The following is a 23600-nucleotide window of genomic DNA, read 5'->3' on the forward strand; positions in this document are numbered from 1 at the left end:
GACATCTACAATACGTAGTTTGCTCATCTGCAATACATCTCGGAGACGTCTGAACGTCTGTAATACGTCTGCTAAAGATCTGGAGATCTGCTGCTTAAAAACATCTGCTAAACATCTTAGAAAGAGCTGTTGTACATCCATTCTAAATCATAAACATCTTACAGACATCTAGATGTCTATATGACTTCTGACAGCAGACATCTCTGAGACGTATTGCAGATGAGCAAACGATGTATTGTAGATGTCTTGCAGATGTAAATGCAGACGTCAAATAGACGTAAACCAGATGTATGTGTGCTATCAGGGTATGTCATGAATTCTTTGCATGTTTCGTCAGGACAAAAAATAATAATTACTGAACACAATAGTACAAAAATACTCAATAGTTTTATATTGACCTTCTTGGTGCTTGTGTCTGTTTTCTACAGCCGTATATATTATAAGATGTCATTGCTTTCCGCACTGAATGACAAATAAATTAAAGTATTAAAAAAGACATTTTCACAAGACTCCTCTAAAGCGGAATTTATTATTTGAGTATTTACAGTCATGTTTATACAGCGGTTGTGATGCTCTACTTTAAATCATCTTTGAGAGAAAGCGCGCCCACTAGTGGTTGACAGGATTTACGCACCTTGCGTACTTGGGAATCACTGAATAAGCACTCCGAATACATTTCAAGTCCAAAGAAAGAAGAAATAGTGCCAGGAATCTGTCGTAGACCTTCACTGTTTAATTTAAACGGATAGACACACGATCCAGACAGTACTAAACTATTCCGGGAACTGTGTCTCAGTCAGGAAATCGAAGACTGTCGATCAACGTCTCACGGTGACGTCACTCTGTACGCCACAATCCTTTGAGTTTCAATGAGGCTGAGCTAAGGGTCCAACATAACTTACATCTGTGGCCATCTGTATATTTAGAAATGAAAACCGATAATAACACAACGAGAGGACAGCAAGTGAGTAACAGATGTCGACTTCACTCCCTCATCACAGGTGACAAACGCTGGAGGCCATCAAACTCTCATAGCACATGCAACACGTTTTAATAACACGACACAACGGTTGATCTCGCATCTAAAGCAGCCAAAAGCAATGAATGTACACAAGAAATAACACAATGCAGTCAATTATTTTTCTCTCATTTTGAAGTTGTGAGGCCAGTGGATGATGGCAGCTTTACGGGCTCGTGTGCCAGCCGTTAGTTGAATAAAGTGTTTGCTTCTGCACGAGATGTGTGAATTCTGGCATGTTGTGCTTGTTTTGTGCTTTTATATGTAGAGAAGGAAATTGTGCGTAAGTATTTGTAAAGTGTGATGCTCTTAACTCAACAAGTTGTGAAATAAAATCCCCAGCGTGAAATGAGATCTTTATGAACACAAATGCGACAGTAACCGAAACTACATATTAATTTATTGATGATAATAATAATAACAACAGAAAGAGTTCATAATCACAGATCTGGTTTCACAGTAATATTACATTATAAAATGTTTCGTTATTTATTTATTGTTCATCCAGAGAGAAAGAAGTCGATCGAGTAAACAAGCACAGATGTCTTTGAACTATGTTTGTTACATCCAGACGTCATTAATAAGAAGAGTCATCAAAGAATATCTTTTCTCTAAAGAAATTAAACTCCTTTCGTGAACAAAAACCCTCTCGGGGTATCTTCTGGCGCGTCTTTATTAAGAACATTCTGAGATTTTTATGACGAATAAGAAACAAACTAAAGTGTTTGAGCAGCTGATATACAGTAAGTTTAATTCCGTATATCAGTGGCTGTCCGTCTTTGTGATCTGAACTTGATCAAAGACTCTTAATGTGTTTTGTATTAGTTATAGATTTTTATAAATACTTGAATTTGTTTTTACATTATTACGAAACAAATATAGGAACAAAGTCAACTTACCGAGCACAACGCAAGAGATGACGTTCTGATGATGTGAAATAATAACTCTCTAAACGTCAATACATCTCTCATGTGCAAAGAAATCTCTGACCGTTTGGAACTGCACTGCATTTATAAACATGCTGCTGGAAAATAACTTTTCATAATGAGTACGTGCAGTTTCCTCAGATGTACACTAGATGTCACCATCACACACAATATCATGACGCAGAGCTCCTGTCATAAAAAATCGTCTTACAATTTTTTACATAAGATGTCGTCACTGTGGTGCAAAAGCATACTGTCCAAACACACAACGTCCTCTTCAGTCCTTAAACAGCATTTTTTTCAGTTATTTCCTCAACATTTCCAGGTCTATTAAAAAAATTATAATTCTTATTTATTATCAACATGTTTAGGCAACAAATAACATAATGTTCGTTATGTATATGCGTATTTGTTGTATACTGACGATAAATGTGTAAGATAACCTTACAACCTTACAACCTTATAACCTTGTCTGTTTCCGCGCATGCGCAGAGAACGCATCTTCGACACGCTTCTTTATTGATGCACAAAATGCATTACAGAATTCTGTTTTATAAAATAACGCGACTTTACGCGATATCATCTATTTAATAAGCCTATCTAAGTATGTAACAGCAGGTGTTATTTCATGCATCACAGTTTATAATAAATGTAAATAAATTAAAGATGTTATGATATGACACAGAATGTCACAGTTGAAGGACACGTTGAATTATTTTATTATGTCTGACATCTACTGTAGTTTCATCGTCTCACCACTAGAGGTCAAAATAACACAACACTGACAGCAGACATTCACACGACTGTCATTCAATTATACTTTCGTGTGGGTTTCATAATATAAATGTAAAAATACAAAAACTGTTTTAATGCTAAATTCAATAAAAAATAAAAGAAACGTGTTTCCTTTGGAGATACTGGAGTTTCATTATTTGCAATGGTGTTGTGTACCTGTAAGAAAACAGAAAAGAGAAAAAACTCAATCGTGAAAATGACGGGATGTGAGAAGCATTTAACAGTCAGAAGGAAAGTTATATATTGATGGATCAGATTGAGTGTTGAGCATTTTGAGCTTAAATTTACCAATACAAACATGACATCCTATTACATATGACATATGTGATGCAGTCCATTATCAAATCAATATTTCTTGAGCCCCTGAACAACGTTTATAGCTTTTCAGTTGTCATTTACCTTGTCCGTGTGTTTTTCTGGACTTTCTGTTGATCCAGATGATAAAAACTACAGCTCCAGTCATCAGAAATCCAACAACACAAGTCATCACAACTTTATAAAGTGAGTGGAAACTTTGTTGCCGAGTGAGATGAACTTCTGCTGGAATGATAAACAAGAGCACAAAATGTCTTTATCATGTTGATATATCTGGAAATAATTCATGTGTTAATTCAGAAAGTCTAAAGGGCAAAACAGAAGGGAGGAGGGTGTGATTTGTTAAAGGGGTCACATGACACGGCTAAAAGGAATATTATGGTTTGTTTTAGATGTAATGCGTATACAGGATTTAAGGTTCAAACATGCTGTATTTTCCACACACCGTGCATGTTTGTATCTCCTCTTTGCCCAATGCTCAGATTTGTAACAAAGCTCATGGCTCTGAAAAGCGAGGTGTGCTGTGATTGGCCAGTTAACAGTGTGTAGTGATTGGTGGAATACTGCAAGCGTGTGAGGGAAATGTGACGCCTCTGACCATATTTGGAACATCAGGTTCCTCTTCAATTGTACTGACAGGTACGCCCACCTTACTTGAGTCTACATTTGGGCGGTCTTAGTCAAATCAGACCACCAACTGATGTAGATTTGTGGGGGTGTGGCTACACGAGGTGTTTCAGGCAGGTCTGGGTGAGCCTTCGCTTTTACATAGAATGACTCTTTTGTTCCCACACTTTCCTTTCTGCAATTTACGTGTCTAATACATGCATGAGCAACTTATAACACACCAAAGACACAGTACAACACGTGTTCACGCCATATGACCCCTTTAAGTGAGGTTTAGACGTGTGTGTGTGAATAATTTTCTCCATGTCACCCCCAACACCACTGAACATGTGTTTACCTGACACACCTGAACTCTCTGATGATGATGATGGAGTCTGTGTAGATTCACTGATACTGACAGCAGTGTGAGCTGGAAAATAGCATATTAGAGAATCACAGAAGTGTAAACACAATAACAGTTAATGAAAGTGATGCATTTTCTGTCAGTGTGATTGTTACAGCTATAAAGAGAAAGTCAACATGAAGCATGATGTGTTGACATATAAGGTAAGTATTTGATTCACAAACTCAAATACACAGTAAAACTCTACTCACTGTTAACAGTTAGACTGAAAATCTTTGTTATGTCTTGACTACTAGTTACAGTCAGTAGCTGATAAAGTCCAGAGTGTTGAGATGTGACGTCTGTGATGGTGAGATCTCCAGTCTTACTGTCCATCTTCAGTCTGTCTCTGAATATCTCAGTCTTATCATTATTATAATATGTGGGATTATTCACTGATCTCCTGATTGAGGCGATGAGAGGACCGTTTACTCCAAACCTCCACTGGATCACATCATGTGTGTGAGTGAGATGAGTGTGTAGAGTAACAGAATGTCCCTCCATCACTGACACTGACTTCACTTCATCACCAAACACACCTGAACAACACAAACACACACACACAAATACAGTTGTTTTTATAACTGCTGTTTACACACTAAAAGTGCTACTTGACTTACTGTAAAACCATTCAGTCGTAGCATCATCATCACTGTAAAAAAACGTAATTTGACCAAAATGTTCCTGGTATTTTTTTTACATATTTTACACGTAAAATGTATTTTTTTTACAAAAACCGGGGGAAAACATGTAATATTACAGGGGGAAAGACATTATTTTAAAGTTTATTCCTGGCGCCCCAGCTGGCAGAAAGTTTCCGATTAGTTAACAAGATTTTATGTTTTACAGTTTGTCTTTAAAATACGGTCAAATTACAGAGAAAGACAACACATTTACAAGAAAAAAACTATTTATTATATATCCTGTAAATTTACAGGAAAAACTATCTTGCGGTATACAGTATTTCTGTCACACCAGTTTATGTTTACAGTGCAGAGAGTATTATCTGTTTTACACTCTTTTTGCAATTACTAAGCAAAACACTGAACACAATTCTCACATGAACACATTTTAGGTGTGTTCACACTGCGCACACTGATGACAACAAATGATCATCGCGAGACACGACAGTATACCGTAAGAGCTATACAGAGTCATCTACACTCTCATGGCAACACTGGTGAAGTAGACGTGATCAAAATTCATATGTTTTTGCATTAAGATTGGTACACTGAACATCAACTATAGGTTCGTGAGAATGTGTCTGAATAAAAATGTGATCCAGTGTGGGTCAAAGAGAGTCAAGCCCAAGCATTGAGTTAAATTCCCTACACTCTTTCAGACTCATTTAAGATTTAAAAGCCCAATATGAACAGACTTCAGAGGGACTTTGACAGTAAATAATGCGGATGTTGAAGAGTTGTGAGAAGTGTGTCGCGTGTAAACTTCACTTCCCCATCACATGTGGTTCTTTAGTAACAGACGCTGAAGGCCGTGACATCTTTGAGAGAGCGCCCAGACTCATGTGTGCCTTCATACCCTGATGCCACACCACGGGTTGTTGTTGAATAAAGTGTTTGATTCTGCAGGAGATGTGTGAATGTTTGCAGGTTGTGTAGTGTTGCGTGTAAAGACAAGAGGAAATTGCATCAGGTATTTGACAAGTGTGGTGCTCTTAAATCAACACAAAATAACTTGTGAAAAAAACCACAGTTTGAAGATCGTTTTTAAAAACATGATCATAAAACGAACGTTGACAAAAGAACAATAGTGACTTCAAGTGATATGAAGAGAAAGATAGAAAGAGTTGGACTGAATATGTTCGTGCACACAAACACTAATGACAGACACATTATAAAAGACTTTGATTCTTTATTATCGTTCATCCAGGACGAAGAAGTCAATCAACACTTCTGTGCAGCATCTTTAGTGATGGCGTTTTTTCCAGCGTTTGGTCTTTATGCTGGTTTCATCACTTTCTCTAAAGAATCTCTTGAAAACTATAAAGTGCAAATATAACGTCTTTAAGCAGCTGATATAAGTTCACTTTTGTATCACGGGCCATCCGTCTGTGTGATCTCAGGACAGTTGTGTTACTTACACATGTATTTTGAAGCGTGTTGTATACGTGACAGTCTAAATGATGATTTAATGTGAGTGTGTTAGTTTGAGATGAACATGTGTAATGTGTTGTCCCGCATCACTGTAACTGTCCCATGTGCATTAATAAAGTGTTCAACTCAACATTATTACAGAAACAAACCAAGAGTTCAGATGCAAAACCCTCTAAATCCATCAGACGTTGTGTCTTTCAAGCGAGTGTTTTTTATCAGGCTCCTAGATTCACTTCCATCAGTAGCAGATATTTCACACCGGGCATTGTGTGCTATTCACCACGTTCTGAAGCGAAATTATTTGAGTAACGTCTACATTTACATTTACATTTACATTTACATTTACATTTATTCAGGTTTTTATACGTGTGGAGAGCATTCACTTCACATTAGAATCTTATTTTTGAAGGAGGCTTTACGAGGCTTTTGCATCTGAACTCTTCACATATAGAAATAAAGTCAACTTACCGATCAGAGTCCACAAGCACAACACAAGAGATGTGTGAAGCATTTTCTGTTGTGATGTTGTGAAATAATAACTCTCTAAAAGTGATCCAAACACAACAGAAGTGTTGCATTAATGCCGTTTCACTAATGGAAACTTTAATGTTATATCTTGACTAGTTGACAGGAGGTGGAGNGTTTGTTCATGTTTGTATATCCCGGTGGGGACCTAAACCTGAATACACACCAACACATGGGGACTCGTGTCACCGTGGGGACCAAAACTGAGGTCCCCACGGGCAAAAAAACTAATAAGTTGTACGGAACAATATTTTTTACAAATCTAAAAATGCAAAAAGTGTTCTATGATCTTTAGGTTTAGGGATAGGGTTAGGGATAGGGGATAGAATATACAGTTTGTACAGTATAAAAAACATTACGCCTATGGACTGTCCCCAAGGGGATAGTCAACCAAAGCGTGTGTGTGTGTGTGTGTGTGTGTGTGTGTGTGTGTGTGTGTGTGTGTGTGTGTGTGTGTGTGTGTGTGTGCGTGCGTGTGTGCGTGTGTGCGTGTGTGTGTGTGTGTGTACATATGTGGCCATGTTTTTATATCCCAGTGGGGACTTAAACCTGAATACACACCAACTTATGGGGACCAAAATTGAGGTTCTCATGGGCAAAAAAGCTTATAAATTGTACAAAATACATTTTAAAAATATAAAAATGCTAAAAGTTTTCTATGATCTTTAGGTTTATGGGTAGGGCATAAAATATACAATTTGTACTGTATAAAAATTATAACGCCTATGGACTGTCCCCACGAAGATAATAAAGCAGTTGAGTGAGGACTAAAGTGGCCGATCACACAGAACGCGTTTTTCATGTTTCACGCTTTTTCGGTTGGCTTTTTGAAGAGAGCAGTATGCAGCGTTTTTTTTATGTTGCTAGGCAACAACCGAAACAGCTGTCCTGTCAGTCAACGATTATAGCACAAGCACTCTAGTTGCTGTTGAAAAAAGGCACATGACGTCAACCGCTTTTCTGCTCAGAGTTGAGGCGCGACGCGAGGCGCCCGGCTATGAAGATAAATCAGTAGCAAAACTTGAGCATGTAGATTTTAATTTGGGAACTAGTAAGTATTTTAAAATTTCCGGTTTAAATGTCTGTTCTGCAAAAGCGCCAGGAGAATGAGAAACCAGGAGGAGAGCGAGAAAAACCGGAGCCAACCCAGGTAAAAGGAGCAGTGTTGGGTGTAACTAGTTACTAAGCAATTAGTTACTGTAATTAAATTACGTAATTACTGTAATTTAATTCTCACATTTGTAATTAATAATAATACTTTATGTAGTTTAATGTTATTTATTTGAATGAATTAAAAGAGCCGTTTCATGTCTTTCCTTGAATCACCTAACTAATCAAGGCTGATATGGGATATAGAAAGTAATTAGTAATAAGTAACTAAATACTTTTTGGAGAGAGTAATTTTTACAGTAATGTAATTACACTATTGAATATGTAAATAGTAACTAGTAATTCATTACTTTTTCAGAGTAACTTACCCAACACTGAAAAGGAGTGAAAGAATAATGAGGTAATTAATGCGGACACGCGAGGGCGGGGCTGTCACGAAGACACCGAGCACACGGTGAGCTGTCAAACTGCACCATGTGTTCCACATGAAACAAAACAGACAAGTGCTCAGACCCGAGACCCCACAGTATTCCTTCGCCTAGTGCTTTTTGCCCACGATATAGCTCTGCCTTCAGGGCCCGCTGTGTAAAGTCTTCTTTTTATTGTATCACAAGCTGAAATAGTTCATTATTGCCATCTACTGCAGTAACTATTGCAGCTTTACGCTTCACTGAGAAAGGGTCATAAAGGACGCAGGCTACATGAGTGGGTAAATATTAGTTCGACACGACACACCCATCCTATTAAGTATTAAACATGAATCTTATGAAATTAAAACAATAAATAAACAATACAATGATAATGGTATTGTATTACATTGTTTTAAACGTCTCAATTTATTTAAAACATTAATAACACATATTGAGGTGTTTCACATCACATAAAAATACTGTAGTGTACTTTAGTATACTGTATAGTATTTACTACATGTAGGCTAGTATATTACAGCTGTAGAATATTATGGTAATTATCACACCATTAACATATACTACAGTATTCTGTATTATCTATTGCTATAGTAAATGTATACACCTTATAAGTTGTATACTTTCATATTTACTGTGGTAAAGTAAAAAACGGTACTGTATCTTGGAAACTTAATATACAGCTTGCTATAATAAATACTATACTCCTGTATTTTTTCATGTGAGATTGTAAAAAATAAAAGTAGTTTCAAAAAAGATAGCTACTTTTTTATAGTAACTTGTAGTGTAGCTAGCTACTTTTTCAGATGGGTAGCTAAGCTGTAACTTAACTGCTTTTATTTATGAGTAGTTTATCTAACTACAAGTTCAAAGTAGCTTCCCCAACACTGCAAGCCTGAGTTTTAACAGTTCTGTATGACAATAAATAACATTTCAAGTCTATAACCATCTTTAACTGGAGCCAAAACGTTTCTGTACTCCACGTAAATAGAAAAGTATTCAAATTAGTTGAGAAATTAAAACGATGTTGTGTTTTTATCCAGAAAACTGCAGCTCCACCATTCACTCGTATGTCTTTGTAGTCGGCTTTGCCCTCACCAATATGGCGGCGGCGTTGACGTACGATCCGGCGGACAATGAGGCATCTAGGTAATATGCATATATATATATATATATATATGTGTGTGTGTGTGTGTGTGTGTGTGTGTGTGTGTCTATGGATACAGCTTCCTCCACTGGGCATGCGCACTGTTTTTTTTTTCGACGCTGACAACAGTTAATTACTATTTTTATTATTGTAAGTTTAGTTATGGCGAGATTTTGCATCACTTCCGTCCGTAGCTGTAGCCCTTCCAGGCCCAACCGGATCAACCTGGATGTGCGGAAATACTGGATATCACTAGGATTTAACACAAATTTTTATTCAAAAACTTTTTAAACATGACGGATCATTTATTCATCGTTGCTCTATCAGTGCTACTGGCCGGTGAGTGAGAGTATTTTATAGGACATGGTGAATGGGTGTTGTTGTTGCTAAGGCGCTGTAGCGCCCGAGCTAACTTAACTAGCATACAGGAATACGCTGCGCGTGTATTTTTTACGGTTGGTAAAAAGCGTGTTAATCACAGCTGTTAGGACATCGCGAAAGATAGAAGTTAACACGTAAAACACCTCGTCGCTGGATAGGATTTGTTTTGTTTTGTTTGTTTGTTTATGTCAGTTCTACGAGCGGAACCCTTGTCAGAGAAAAGGAAAGCTGTTTTTGAGCGCAGTTCGTACAGGGGTCATTCAGGTAAAATATTCACCGGATGCCCCACACGGATTCGGGCTTCAGTCTTTGTCATCTTGTCAGTTGCTTTTGACTGATGTGCGCGGAAGTTCAGAAACCGCCATATTCGACGTCATTCGGCGCTGCGCAGATCGATCAGCATACAGTATGGGGACATTCTGAAACGCTTAACGTGCTGCTATTCACTTTATCCGAGGACCATGAGCTCGTTCTTTTGACAGCGGCAAGTGTTTATTACAAGGAAGGTTTGACAGAAATTTGGTTTTCCTTGATCGCTGTTTAGGTACGTTAAGAGGCTGTGTCCACCCGGCGTGGTTTTTCAATTGTTTCCTATGCAGTGTTGTGTGAGTTACTCTCAAAAAGTAATTAATTACTAGTTACTAATTACATATTCAATAGTGTAATTAGATTACTGTACAAATTACTCTCTCCAAAAAGTATTTAGTTACTTATTACTAATTACTTTCTATATCCTACATCAACCTTGATTAGTTCAGTGATTCAAGGATAGAAATGAAACGGCTCTTTTAATTCATTCAAATAAATAATATTAAACTACATAAAGTAGTATTATTAACTGACCAAAGTATTACAAATGTGAGAATTATACATTAAAGCACAGATTTTAAAGTTAGACTCTGAATTTTGATGTCAATTCCACTATTACACACACACATATATTACACAAAGTATTTAGTTTAATTACATTGAAAGTAACTAATTAAATTACAGATAAAATAAGAGTAATCCCTTACTTTACTTTTTCAAGGGAAAAGTAATTAAATTACAGTAACTAATTACTTAGTAACTAGTTACACCCAACACTGTTCCTATGGAAACGCCGCGCTTTTAAAAAAAGCCATCAGCTGACGTTTTTTTTCCGCGCTCTGCGCTGGTGCTGTGCGTTTTTTTCACGCTTAGCGCCGGTGTTCTGCCAATTTATGCTACCCATAAATTTGTGCTACCCTCGTGTTGTGATTGGGTTGGGGGAGGGGTTATTTAGGTGTAAGGGTTGGGTTGGGGGAGGGGTTAGTCCTGTTTTGTATGGAGGTAGCAAAATTTGATAGGGATGCATAAATTGGCAGAACACCGGCGTTCGACCGACCGCCCTGAGTTGAATGCTCAACTTTGGGCAGAACGCTGCGCCTGCTGCAGGCGTTTTCAGCCGAGCTCCTGCCGTTTTCAGCCGCGTATATGTGCTTCGGTGGACACAGCCCCTAAGCGTTTTTCACGTTAAGCGTTTTAGGGTACGATCACACAGAACGCGCTTTTCATGTTCGAAAACGCGAGGCGCGCCGCGCTGCTCTTTTGGCGACTCTTTGAAAAGAGCAGCGCGCAGCGTTTTTTGTATGTTGCTAGGTAACTCGAAACAGCAACAAGAAGTTTCTCCTCCGTGTCTCCAGGCGTTCCGAGCATCTGTAAACTTCCGTTGCCACAAGGGAAGCCCCGCCTCTCCACTCATTCGATTGGACAATGGAATAAAGCGCACATGACGTCAAGCGCTTTTCTGCTCAGAGTTGAGTTTTTCAACTTCGGGCGCTCAGAGCATAAGCAGCGCGCAAAACGCTCCCTGCCAACTGAAAACAATTCAAAAGAGGCGCGTCTCACAGCAAAAGGCGCGTTCTGTCTGATCAGACCCTTAGAATGTCCCCATATATGACAGCAGACGTCTCAGAGATGTAGGGCAGATGAGCAAACAGCATCTGACAGATGTCTTGCAGATGAAAATGCAGACGTCAAATAGATGTCTGCCAGATGTACTGTGCTATCAGGAACGTTTTAACAACAACCTACACGTGAGCGTTGATAAAAACATTATTTAGTCACGGGAAATTCATTAATTGGCACTTATATTAAAAACAAACGTCCGCCTTAAAGTTTTCCGCTGTATTTATTTGATTTACTTTTGAAATTTGACCGTTGCTCAGCTCCCGTGACATCATGGGATAGAACAGTGTCCATCCGATCCACACTCACGAATCTCAGCGGAAGTATTTCTGGGTATTTCTCGCCTACTGTTTTTCCATACTGAGGTTTCGTACATACTATTCATGACTCATACTCATTTTCGGATTTCAGACGCAGCAAGAGAGATCGTTCTTTACTGCAGTCATCACAAACGCGGCAGTCATCTACATTGCTCATACATCACATTCAAAGATCAAATAAATCTTTGGCGGGGCAAAATTTCGTTTACAACGTCGGAAAAACCCTGGTGTGTGTGTCATCATTGACTGTTAAAGAACTAACCCATCTTTCTGATCTCATTACTGTGTATCCCCAGATCCAGCACAATCCATCTGGTTTACGTCTATTTGACGTCTGCATTTACATCAGCAAAACATCTGCAATACGTAGTTTGCTCATCTGCAATACGTCTCGGAGACGTCTCAACGTCTGTAATACGTCTGCTAAAGATCTGGAGATCTGCTGCGTAAAAACATCTGCTAAACATCTTAGAAAGAGCTGCTTTACATCCATTCTAAATCATAAACATCTTACAGACATCTTCTAGATGTCTATGTGACGTCTGACAGCAGACATCTCCGAGACGTATTGCAGATGAGCAAACTATGTATTGTAGATGTCTTGCAGATGTAAATGCAGATGTCAAATAGACGTAAGCCAGATGTATGTGTGCTGTCAGGGTCCTAAAAAGACTAAAAGTAACGCAGAACAATCTATACAGCACCAAAAAAACATACCGCGGTAACTACAGAGGTTAGATTATAGAGGTTATGGCCGCTAAGATTATGGGCGGATTATTGTAAAAAAAATGTATTGTGTGTTTTTGTGTGTGCAGGTGTGTTTGGTGCTAATGAAGTTCCAGTGTCAGTGAAAGAGGGAGAATTTGTCAATCTCCCCATCAAACCTGATGAAACATATGCTGCATACATGCTGCTGTGGTTGTTTAATGATGAAACAACATTCATCGCAAGAATTGATAGAAACCCACATAACGTCTCAATACCTGGAAACAACGATGAGCGGTTCAGAAACAGACTGAAGATGGACGGTCAGACGGCATCTCTCACAATCAGTGACGTCAGAAACACAGACACTGGACTTTATAAGCTTAAGATCATCAGCGGTTCTGGGATTTCATACAAAACATTCAATGTGACCGTCACTGGTGAGTAAATCATGTCTCTGTGTATTACAGTGATTTAAAACGTTGCTAGCCTATGATTGTATAGCTCTCTCTACAGGTGATCCACAGATGATCCAATCGTTTGAGCTTTAAACTCTGAATGCCGCAGTTTATTAGGGATGCACAGATACCAGTATGGGTATCGGGCCCGATTCTAAGATCATGTACTTGTAAAAATACACCGATACCATAGAGCGATACCTCATAGCTGACTGAAATTTGTGCTTTGAAAGTTTGTTGCAAGCACATAAAATTATTTATATTTTCAAAATGTGTTTTATTATTATGAAGCTGTTCTGTTTTTATTTCTCTCACTGTGTTGTGCTTGGAAAATTGCCACCTCACCAAAAAAAGTACAGGTATAGGCTTGGCATCGGCGGGTACCAGAAAGACAAATCAGTACTCGTACTCGGTCTTAATAAAAATGGTATCGGTGCATAGTTTATTGTGTTTTTATTTGTGACCTAAACAGCTAAAGATGGAACAGGTTAGATCCATCCATCTATTGATTTCCCATACACCCCAGACTAACGTCTAATCAAGGTCTAATGTACTCAACAGCATTTTTATACTTTGGCAAAGAAATTCTACATCTGTCACTACATTTACATTTACATTTATCCAAAGCGACGTACAGAGAGATGTTATTCTTCTGTTTATTTCTTAAAATTATACATGCGTGTGAGTGTATTTATAAATACATAATTATTATGCACAGTACACTGTACTGTTTTTAAACAAAAACTTTTATTCTGCAAACGATTAGTTGCAATTAGTTTCATGAAAACTAACATCCAATTTATTGCATGTGAACGAACCCTTCTCTTTGGACACACTGTTTTAGATGTGGTAAGACGACAATAATTGTCATAGATTTGATATAATAATGAAAAATTGTGTTAAATGCATTCTATCATTAATCCCTCATAACATTTACAATTGAAAATATTTTCATTTTTTAACCTAACAGCAGTTACAATTGCTGGACGTGTTTTGGGTCGCGTCTCAAGAATCAGTGACTCATAAATGTCACACAATAGTGGAATAGAGTGCATACAGAACAACCTTTTTAAAAGAAAATAAAATAAAAACGCACAAGATGGCGCCGGTGAGCTTTTGCGACGCCAGGTTCGGTAAACTCATTTCCGTATAACACTATACTAGTTGTTTTGGCCTAGCAATGTAAAGAGGATCTGTCATATCGCTGATATATTACTTTTTACTTTTTTATCTAAAAATCACCCATATTTGCCGGCTAAAAATCCTCCTTTTCCCATGCAGTGTTATGCGACCGGAAATTAGTCTGCCGACTCTAGCGAATTGATATGTAATTTGTTGTAAGAACTGGACTTAGGGCTGTCACGATTATTAAATAATCGTCTCATCGCGATTGTTTGACCTCATCGCGATGGTTTCAGATCATCGCAGTTATCGCACATCTCTATAGAAGACACTAGGGGGAGCTGTAGTGCATCTGAATATTGCATATTATAGTGTATATATTGTTACTAAAGCATGGTAATACTTGTAAAATGTACCAACAATCACTTTAAAAAAACTTAAAGCAAAAACATGTAGTACAATTTAATATTATTTCAGCTAATCTCAATGTGAAAACCAGCCTACCAAAATTTCATTAACATAGAAGTAAAATTACTTTTATGTATAAAAAACGGAAGCTTTTTTATGACTGATAGCATTTTAATGGTGGCTTCAATTCAGTCCTGATCAAACTCGTTTTACACGTATTATTGACATGTAAAAGCCTAGACCTTAAATATATGATGACCCCATTTTTTGAGAGAAAGAAAACCCGCAGTATTATATTCAGAACAATATGGTCGTTTCGCAGAAATGTAGAATTAAATGTCAAAGCCTTAAATCGCAATGATTTATTAGACAATTAATCGTGACTGGACTAAACAAATAATAACAATTTTGCAATCAATATAACATTTATCTGCGTGTGGTTGCCATGCCGTTGATTTCCCGTCAGCGTGCCGCATGCCTAACCCCGATCTTTACTCATGCAAGTCTAGCAGTGATGGTCTCACCTTCAGCGTGTCTTGCGTTGCTACTGGCGCTCCAGTCGGGTCTTAATCACGGCCCTCCACTGAGCATTCCCTGTCTGGGTTTCCGCTCCGTCGTGGCAGGGCTGGTTGAAAACCGTCATCTTCAGCCCCCGCTTTCCACCGAACATTTTCTCAACATAGAAGTGACATCGACATTTGTAACTGTCCCAATAACACGTCCTGTTCACCTTTTTCGGTCTGCAAGGGCAGTTCAGTTTCTTGAGATCCGGTCATCTCTACGCACACCTGGAAGCCGAAGCACGTGCGAACTCCAAGCCATAGAGAGGGGTGAGGGGGTGAGGGGGTGGTCTGTCGTCAGCTCTTCTTTTCACCTCCACCTTCATTTCAGGAATCATGTTTTTACCGCTCTGCAGATAGAAGCTGGCTTTGTTTCTTCAGACATCTCTCCATCCATTTGCGCTTCCTGTGACAGCGATGCTCTCAAGACTTCAGCGAAAGGAGTGTGAGTCACTTCCGTCTGCTGCGGTGCTCTAATGCATATCCTCCTCAGTCTGATTTTCTGCATTTGCAGGCTCTTCCGTTTCTCACGGCTTCTTGTCGAGCAAGTTCCAGTCAGTTCATCGCTGCTTCTGTGAAGCACCTGAAGAATCATACTGACTTCTCGTATAGTTTGAGCACAGTTGCATTTGTCCGATCGGTTCTTCGTTTAAACCCAACTTTCGAATCATCTCTTTCAGTGACGTGATTTCATCTTTCATCTTTACACGGCTTACCACAGCAGTTCCTCACGTTATCGAACGTCCTTCCTCTCAGGAAACAATAGAGCAAAGTAGCAAAGTGTTTCGCCTTTTTTCACTTTGTTTGCAGAGAGAAATTCACACGTGTTACAGATTGAATGAATCTTTTTTACATATGAAGGACATGGACTGATTAAGAGAGTTCAATCCTAATTCTGCTGTGCTCCATCAGCACACAGTCCCTTCTGTTATCATTTCTAGTGACATTTAGATCAAAATGACGACTCCTAAAATTGTACCTGGAACTTTGAGTTGATCACTGTGTTTTTTTATCATATGTATGCTTAGAATGATGCAGATCAAATGAAGATCTGTATTACAGTGATATTGACACAGAATGTCTCTGACAGAACCCAGTCAGACGTCACACTGGATGATAACTGGTCCAGTATTGGCTGTGGTCCTGCTGCTGGTGCTGCTGGGGGTTTCAGTGATAATATACAAGCGCTCCAGGAAAAGTAAGTCACACATTCAATGACTTTACATATTCATATCAGTGTTTAGTTTCAGCACTGCTAACAGATGTGTGTCTGTTTGTGTTTATCAGGTGAAGAAATGATTTGATATGAGGTGAGTCAGACCACAACCCTGCAATAGGACTTGTAAACTTTGAGTAAAAAAATGCTTAAGTCAGATGTGTTTATTGGCATGTTGGTTGTTTTTTTTCCTTTATGAAAATCAGGTTGCCACGTGTTTTTGTACGGTGTAATTCATACAGCTCACAATTGCCATGCATTTGGCCAGAGATACTGATCAACACCACCTGAAGATGTGAGATCACATGATTTGTTAACTGCTGTGGTTTGTGTTTTCTTACAGAACAATGATGGTGAAAATAAACCCTTCACCCCTGTACATTTTAAGAAGACGTCCAGCATTAATCAGGCTCATAATCCTTTATGTGTTGACACTTTTATCTATAGCATTAAACTATACATTCCTTTCTGAGTATGTGCAATGCCTGGGATCGACCCCACGCCCTTTGCGCTGCTAGCGCCACGCTCTAACCACTGAGCTACAGGAAACATATTCTTATATATTACTAATCGATTATTAAACCGCGATATCTCCCAATCGAAATAGTGACATAAATATGAAGATCCAATCAATATTTTTGATCAATTTGACTTTGATCAATTCATTTTTGTGCGTTTGAAAGAGGAAAGGCGATAGGACAACAGCTGCAGCATGTGCGGTTTGAGGATTGGATACAAAGTTTTTTGGGGCGTTGTGTTGAATTAAGTAAGAATATTAACCTTTAAAACATGTCTACAGTTCTACATTACCACTACATTACCCCATACAGCATTACAAAGCATTCTATGACCCAGATATACAGTTATCACCTTAATGTAAAATGAAATGTTCTTAAGAAACATCAGATCTTTCAAAATGTATACAATTTGACATGTTTGTTGGGAGAATTGTTGGGTTGGCTCTAACCGTGTGTAGGGGGCCCCAGTAAAACAAATTACATAGGGCCCCCAAAAATGCTTGGGCTGGCCCTGGTCAGATAAATGTGCAACCGAAGGAGTGATGTGTTTTGCGTCACTGATCACTATGCTTCTTAGTATGTTTCTGATTAAACTCGGAGCTTTGAGGTGTGTGTGTGTGTGTGTGCGTGCGTGCGTGCGTGCGTGCGTGCGTGTGTGTGTGTGTGTGGCTACTGGTGGAGGAATGACCAAATGTATAGATATTATCCATTTTGTGCCTAACCTAATGGCCTTCTGCTGTCAATCTTCATCTTGAGATTTTTGTTCGCATTCATGGTGCACTTTTGTTTGTTTCTACTGTTACAATGTTATTTTGATCATCTGTCTGTGGCGTAGTCTACTGTCCAGCCACAAAACCCAATTTGTTGTAATTTTGAGTATCACTACTCTTGTAAGGTTTTTATATTTAAAGGACCTGGAAGCTGTACCACTTCTCGTTTTGTGGGGTTAGTCAGGGAGTTTGATCTTATTTTGTTCATTTGTTTTTCTTTTGTGTAGTGTAGTTATCTTTAACTCCCTGACTAGGTAGAGGTTATTTTATGTTTTTATGTTGGCTTTTCCACTTCTGAGGAGATTTTGCCTACCTTTACACTTTTTTAGTTGCCTTATTGTTATCTATTGCATCCAGTTTAAATAAACCATTTATTTTTACTCCCTATGGTTGTGTGTGTTGATGGTTGTATTCTTTTCTTTCTTTAGTCCTTCCTACAACACCTAGATTTTGTAACAGAACTGGATGTAACAGTAGGCTACTTCGGGCTTATTAAGAAGTCATTACCTTACGTCATTGCATGATATCCGAGTCTCAAGCAAGAATAAAATAAAATGAATCAAAACATAAAAAAATGAACACGCTGAATCAATATATTTGTATCAATACATTTATGTTTGTGTTTTAAAAGGATTTACCGTCGGTTATCCTAATAAGGTACTTAATCATTTTTGAACGCAAGGTCGCCCCCTAGTGGTTGACGCATTTACGCACTTTGCGTGTGGAGAGGCCTGGCACTATGTCTTGAGAATCAGCAATTTAGCACTCTGAGAAAATCTAAATACGAATGAATCACTCATTGAAATGTAAAAAATCACCTATTCAAAGAATAAAATCTAAACACAAATAAGCTGAAAATGTGTATCAGAGATGGATTTTAAAACAGTCGATCAACGTCTGGTGTTGACATGTGCGTACACAACATCCTCCTCTTCTTTAACGCTCTGCGAGAACCACAAAAATCAAGATTAAACAAAACAGGCTATACAGTATATGTGTATGTTTTAATGTATGTATGATCAAAATGATTAGGCCTACATGTATGTATTGTGATTAGCCTTTGGGATCTGGGCTAGTGTCTGTTTATCTCATGCTTATGGCATGTGTGTCATTTTTATATGCTTTGGTCTGCAGGTGACAATGTAAATTGTTTTATAAATAAAGTGAATGAGTGAATAAAACATGATCGAAATATTTCTCACAGAAAACCATTCTGAAGCGAGTTTATTTTTAGAAATATTAATATCTAAACTATATCATATTGTATGGTATCTATGTGGTGCAAGTGAGGTGTGAATTATTGCACGCTTCACAAGATTTTTAGCTGTATGTTTTGATAAGAATCAAGCATTTAAATTTAAACTCTTTAGGAAAGAGGTGTGTGTGTGTCATGATAATCTCACCTGCTTCTGTTGATTTCGTCTGTAGAATGTTGTTTCAGCGTAAGTAATGTCATCATCACGGGGCTGATCTGTAACAATAAAGACAAATGGCATTCTAATAAACGCTTTCCCAACCGAGACGGCTTTAGACTGTTGAATATAGTGCATGACATTCTGTGTCAATAAACAGCTGCATTCGCTAAATAAACAATAATATACATAATAATAAAAACATTTATCTTTACTTTGTGCTCCGGCCCAGTTTGAGATCACACTATTCCTTTCATGCACGAGTAACTGTGCTAAACTAAACGTTGCCCGAGTCTCTTCAAGCGGGTCTGAGCATGGTACAGAGCGCTCACACTATAAGACGTGCTTAGATACGGTTCAGATGGGGTAGTGTGAGCAGACACCTCTCTAGACAATCTTCATACTGTCTTTCTCCTCTCATCAGTTGTCATTTACCTTCTTCGTGTGTTTTTCTGTGTTTTCTGCACATGAAGTAGATCAGAAGTGCAATTACAATCATCACAGACCCAGCAGCCACAGCACAAGAGAGAGGAATGATGAGATGTGTTTCTCCTGATGGAGTATGAAGATCTGCTGTTGAAATGATACACAACAACAACAACAATCTGAGAGTTCAGTTCATTCAGATTAAAGCTGGACAAGAGAAAACTCTGTTAAGTTTATTGGTTTTATGTCTAAAAAACAAAGACTTTGAATGTGTCCTAAAGAACATACTCATTTGTAATCGTGTGTGATTTCTTTCACTGTGCACCACGATATGCAATGTTGTACAAAGCAAATCTGATTCAACTGTACACTGTCAAAAATGATTCGCCAATTACTTATCACAACTTCACATTTTTTTGAGTTAAGTTAACTTCTCTAGATTTAATTTGTTGAGATAACTCAAATATCAGCGGTTATAATGGCTACAAATTAACACTTCAAGTTTACTGAACTTAATCTTTTAAGGCAGCACGAACACTTACTTTTTTAAGTTGAAACATCAAACATTTTTTTACAGTGACACCCATGAACATGTGTTTACCTGACATACTGAGACTCTGTGATGATGACGACGATGATGAAGTTTGTGTAGATTCACTGACAGCAGTATGAACTTAAAAATATTAGAGAATCACAGAAATGTAAATAGAACATAAATAAAAAGTAAGTAAAGTGATGCTGTATCTGTCAGCAACTGTAAAAATGATTTGTTGTTTTTACTTGAGAAATTAAGTTACCCGGCTGCCTTAAAATGTTTAGTTAATTAAACTTCAAAATATTAGTTAACATAACGATTTTGCATCAAATTCATGTACAGCTATAAAGAGAAAGTCAACATGAAGCATGATGTGTTGACATATAAGGTAAGTATTTGATTCTCAAACTCAAACTACACAGTAAAACTCTACTCACTGTTAACAGTAAGATTGAAAATCTTTGTCATGTCTTGACTAGTTACAGTATGTAGATGATAAAGTCCAGAGTGTTGAGATGTGACGTCTGTGATGGTGAGATCTCCAGTCTGATTGTTCATCTTCAGTCTGTCTCTGAATATCTCAGTCTCACCATTATTATCATATGTGGGATTATTCACTGATCTCATGATTGAGGCGATGACAGGACCATCCACTCCAAACCTCCACTCCATCACCTCATATCTCTGTATGTGAGTGAGATGAGTGTGTAGAGTAACAGAATGTCCCTCCATCACTGACACTGACTTCACTTCATCACCAAACACACCTGAACAACACAAACACAAACACACCTGAACAACACAAACACAATCACACAATTACAACAAAAATTAAAACAACAAAAAGTTGTTTTTATAACTGCTGTTTACACACTAAAAGTGCTACTTGACTTACTGTAAAACCATTCAGTTGTAGCATCATCATCACTGTAAAAAACGTACTTTTACAGAATGTTTCTGGTATTTTTACAGATTTTCTACGTAAAAAAATTAACTAAAAATTACAGAGAAGACCGCAAATTTACAAGAAAAGCGGGTAAAAACATGTCATTTTACTGGGAAAACATTTATTTTGCAGGTTATTTCTGGCGCCCCAGCTGTGCCCAGCTGCCAGAAAATTTCTGATTTTTTAAACAAGATTTTACTTTTTGCAGTTTATATTTGAAATACGATCAAAAACTGTAAAATTACAGAAAAAAGACAACAATTTTACAAGAAAAATGGGGGAAACTATTTATTATATATCCTTATATCCTGTAATTTTACAGGAAAAACTATTATTTTACGGTATATTTCTGTCGCTTCAGTTGACAGAAAATTTCTGTTTTACAGATTTTTTTACAGTGCAGATCAACTCAATCTGTGAGTATTATCTGTTTTACACTCTTTTTGCAATTACTAAGCAAAACACTGAACACAATTCTCACATGAACACATTTTAGGTGTGTTCACACTGCGCACACTGATGACAAATGATCATCGCGAGACACGACAGTATACCGTTAAGAGCTATACAGAGTCATCTACACTCTCATGGCAACACTGGTGAAGTAGACGTGATCAAAATTCATATGTTTTTGCATTAAGATTGGTACACTGAACATCAAATATAGGTTCGTGAGAATGTGTCAGAATAAAAATGTGATCCAGTGTGGGTCAAAGAGAGTCAAGCCCAAGCATTGAGTTAAATTCCCTACACTCTTTCAGACTCATTTAAGGTTTAAAAGCCCAATATGAACAGACTTCAGAGGGACTTTGACAGTAAATAATGTGGATGTTGAAGAGACGTGTGAGAAGTGTGTCGCGTGTAAACTTCACTTCCCCATCACATGTGGTTCTTTAGTAACAGACGCTGAAGGCCGTGACATCTTTGAGAGAGCGCCCAGACTCATGTGTGCCTTCGTACCCTGATGCCACACCACGGGTTGTTGTTGAATAAAGTGTTTGATTCTGCAGGAGATGTGTGAATGTTTGCAGGTTGTGTAGTGTTGCGTGTAAAGACAAGAGGAAATTGCATCAGGTATTTGACAAGTGTGGTGCTCTTAAATCAACACAAAATAACTTGTGAAAAAAAACCACAGTTTGAAGATCGTTTTTAAAAACATGATCATAAAACGAACGTTGACAAAAGAACAATAGTGACTTCAAGTGATATGAAGAGAAAGATAGAAAGAGTTGGACTGAATATGTTCGTGCACACAAACACTAATGACAGACACATTATAAATGACTTTGATTCTTTATTATCGTTCATCCAGGACGAAGAAGTCAATCAACACTTCTGTGCAGCATCTTTAGTGACGGCGTTTTTTCCAGCGTTTGGTCTTTATGCTGGTTTCATCACTTTCTCTAAAAAATCTCTTGAAAACTATAAAGTGCAAATATAACGTCTTTAAGCAGCTGATATAAGTTCACTTTTGTATCACGGGCCATCCGTCTGTGTGATCTCAGGACAGTTGTGTTACTTACACATGTATTTTGAAGCGTGTAGTATACGTGACAGTCTAAATGATGATTTAATGTGAGTGTGTTAGTTTGAGATGAACATGTGTAATGTGTTGTCCCGCATCACTGTAACTGTCCCATGTGCATTAATAAAGTGTTCAACTCAACATTATTACAGAAACAAACCAAGAGTTCAGATGCAAAACCCTCTAAATCCATCAGACGTTGTGTCTTTCAAGCGAGTGTTTTTTATCAGGCTCCTAGATTCACTTCCATCAGTAGCAGATATTTCACACCGGGCATTGTGTGCTATTCACCACGTTCTGAAGCGAAATTATTTGAGTAACGTCTACATTTACATTTACATTTACATTTACATTTACATTTATTCAGGTTTTTATACGTGTGGAGAGCATTCACTTCACATTAGAATCTTATTTTTGAAGGAGGCTTTACGAGGCTTTTGCATCTGAACTCTTCACATATAGAAATAAAGTCAACTTACCGATCAGAGTCCACAAGCACAACACAAGAGATGTGTGAAGCATTTTCTGTTGTGATGTTGTGAAATAATAACTCTCTAAAAGTGATCCAAACACAACAGAAGTGTTGCATTAATGCCGTTTCACTAATGGAAACTTTAATGTTATATCTTGACTAGTTGACAGGAGGTGGAGAGGTGTGGTTTCCAAGTGTGTGTGTGCGTGCGTGTGTGTGTGTGTGTGTGTGTACATCCATCTTTTGGAGGACCCGTTCAAGTGCAGTTGAATGAGGACTAAGAGAGTAAAGGGAGGACATTTTGGCCGATCCTTCCTGAGACCCATTTAAAGGGCTGTTTGAGGGTCTTGGGAACTTGGTTTTAGGGTTTAGGTGAACATGTTTCATCAGTGTGTGGTTGTCAGTTCTCTGTTCTGTTCTGTTCTGTTTTGTTCTGTGGTGTGGTGTGTCGGGGCACTGGTGTGAAAGCGGCTGAATAAACTCATGAAGAAGGATTCGGTCCCTCTGGAGGTG

The 23600-nt window shown here is 38.0% G+C and overlaps 2 protein-coding genes across 6 annotated transcripts in view; both read right to left on the bottom strand.

Moving 5' to 3' along the window:
* Positions 1-16347, bottom strand: part of LOC130549048 (natural killer cell receptor 2B4-like) — a 176806-nt gene extending 160459 nt beyond the window's left edge. Inside the window, exons 1-6 of one of the 5 annotated variants that reach the window (XM_057326195.1) lie at positions 15232-16347; positions 6646-6720; positions 4276-4602; positions 4028-4090; positions 3139-3276; positions 1428-2895 (exon numbers count right to left, since the gene is read on the bottom strand). In XM_057326195.1, the coding sequence (XP_057182178.1) occupies positions 2873-2895; positions 3139-3276; positions 4028-4090; positions 4276-4602; positions 6646-6688 (594 nt within the window). In that variant the 5' untranslated portion in view covers positions 6689-6720; positions 15232-16347 and the 3' untranslated portion in view covers positions 1428-2872. Of the gene's footprint in view, positions 1-1427; positions 2896-3138; positions 3280-4018; positions 4091-4275; positions 4603-6645; positions 6721-15231 lie in introns of those variants that run through there. The other 4 variants (XM_057326194.1, XM_057326192.1, XM_057326191.1 and 1 more) reach the window with 4 other exon arrangements.
* A 1936-nt stretch (positions 16348-18283) lies between these two features.
* On the bottom strand, positions 18284-23249 carry LOC130549067 (uncharacterized). Its single transcript, XM_057326220.1, has 6 exons — positions 23095-23249; positions 20582-20911; positions 20211-20282; positions 19619-19756; positions 19175-19242; positions 18284-18715 (listed from the first exon to the last, which is right to left on the bottom strand). Exons 1-6 carry the CDS (start codon positions 23135-23137, stop codon positions 18662-18664), a joined length of 705 nt encoding a protein of 234 aa, XP_057182203.1. The 5' UTR covers positions 23138-23249; the 3' UTR covers positions 18284-18661.
* Positions 23250-23600: the final 351 nt, after the last annotated feature.

Source organism: Triplophysa rosa, linkage group LG25, assembly GCF_024868665.1.
Source record: "Triplophysa rosa linkage group LG25, Trosa_1v2, whole genome shotgun sequence".
NCBI lineage: Eukaryota > Metazoa > Chordata > Actinopteri > Cypriniformes > Nemacheilidae > Triplophysa > Triplophysa rosa.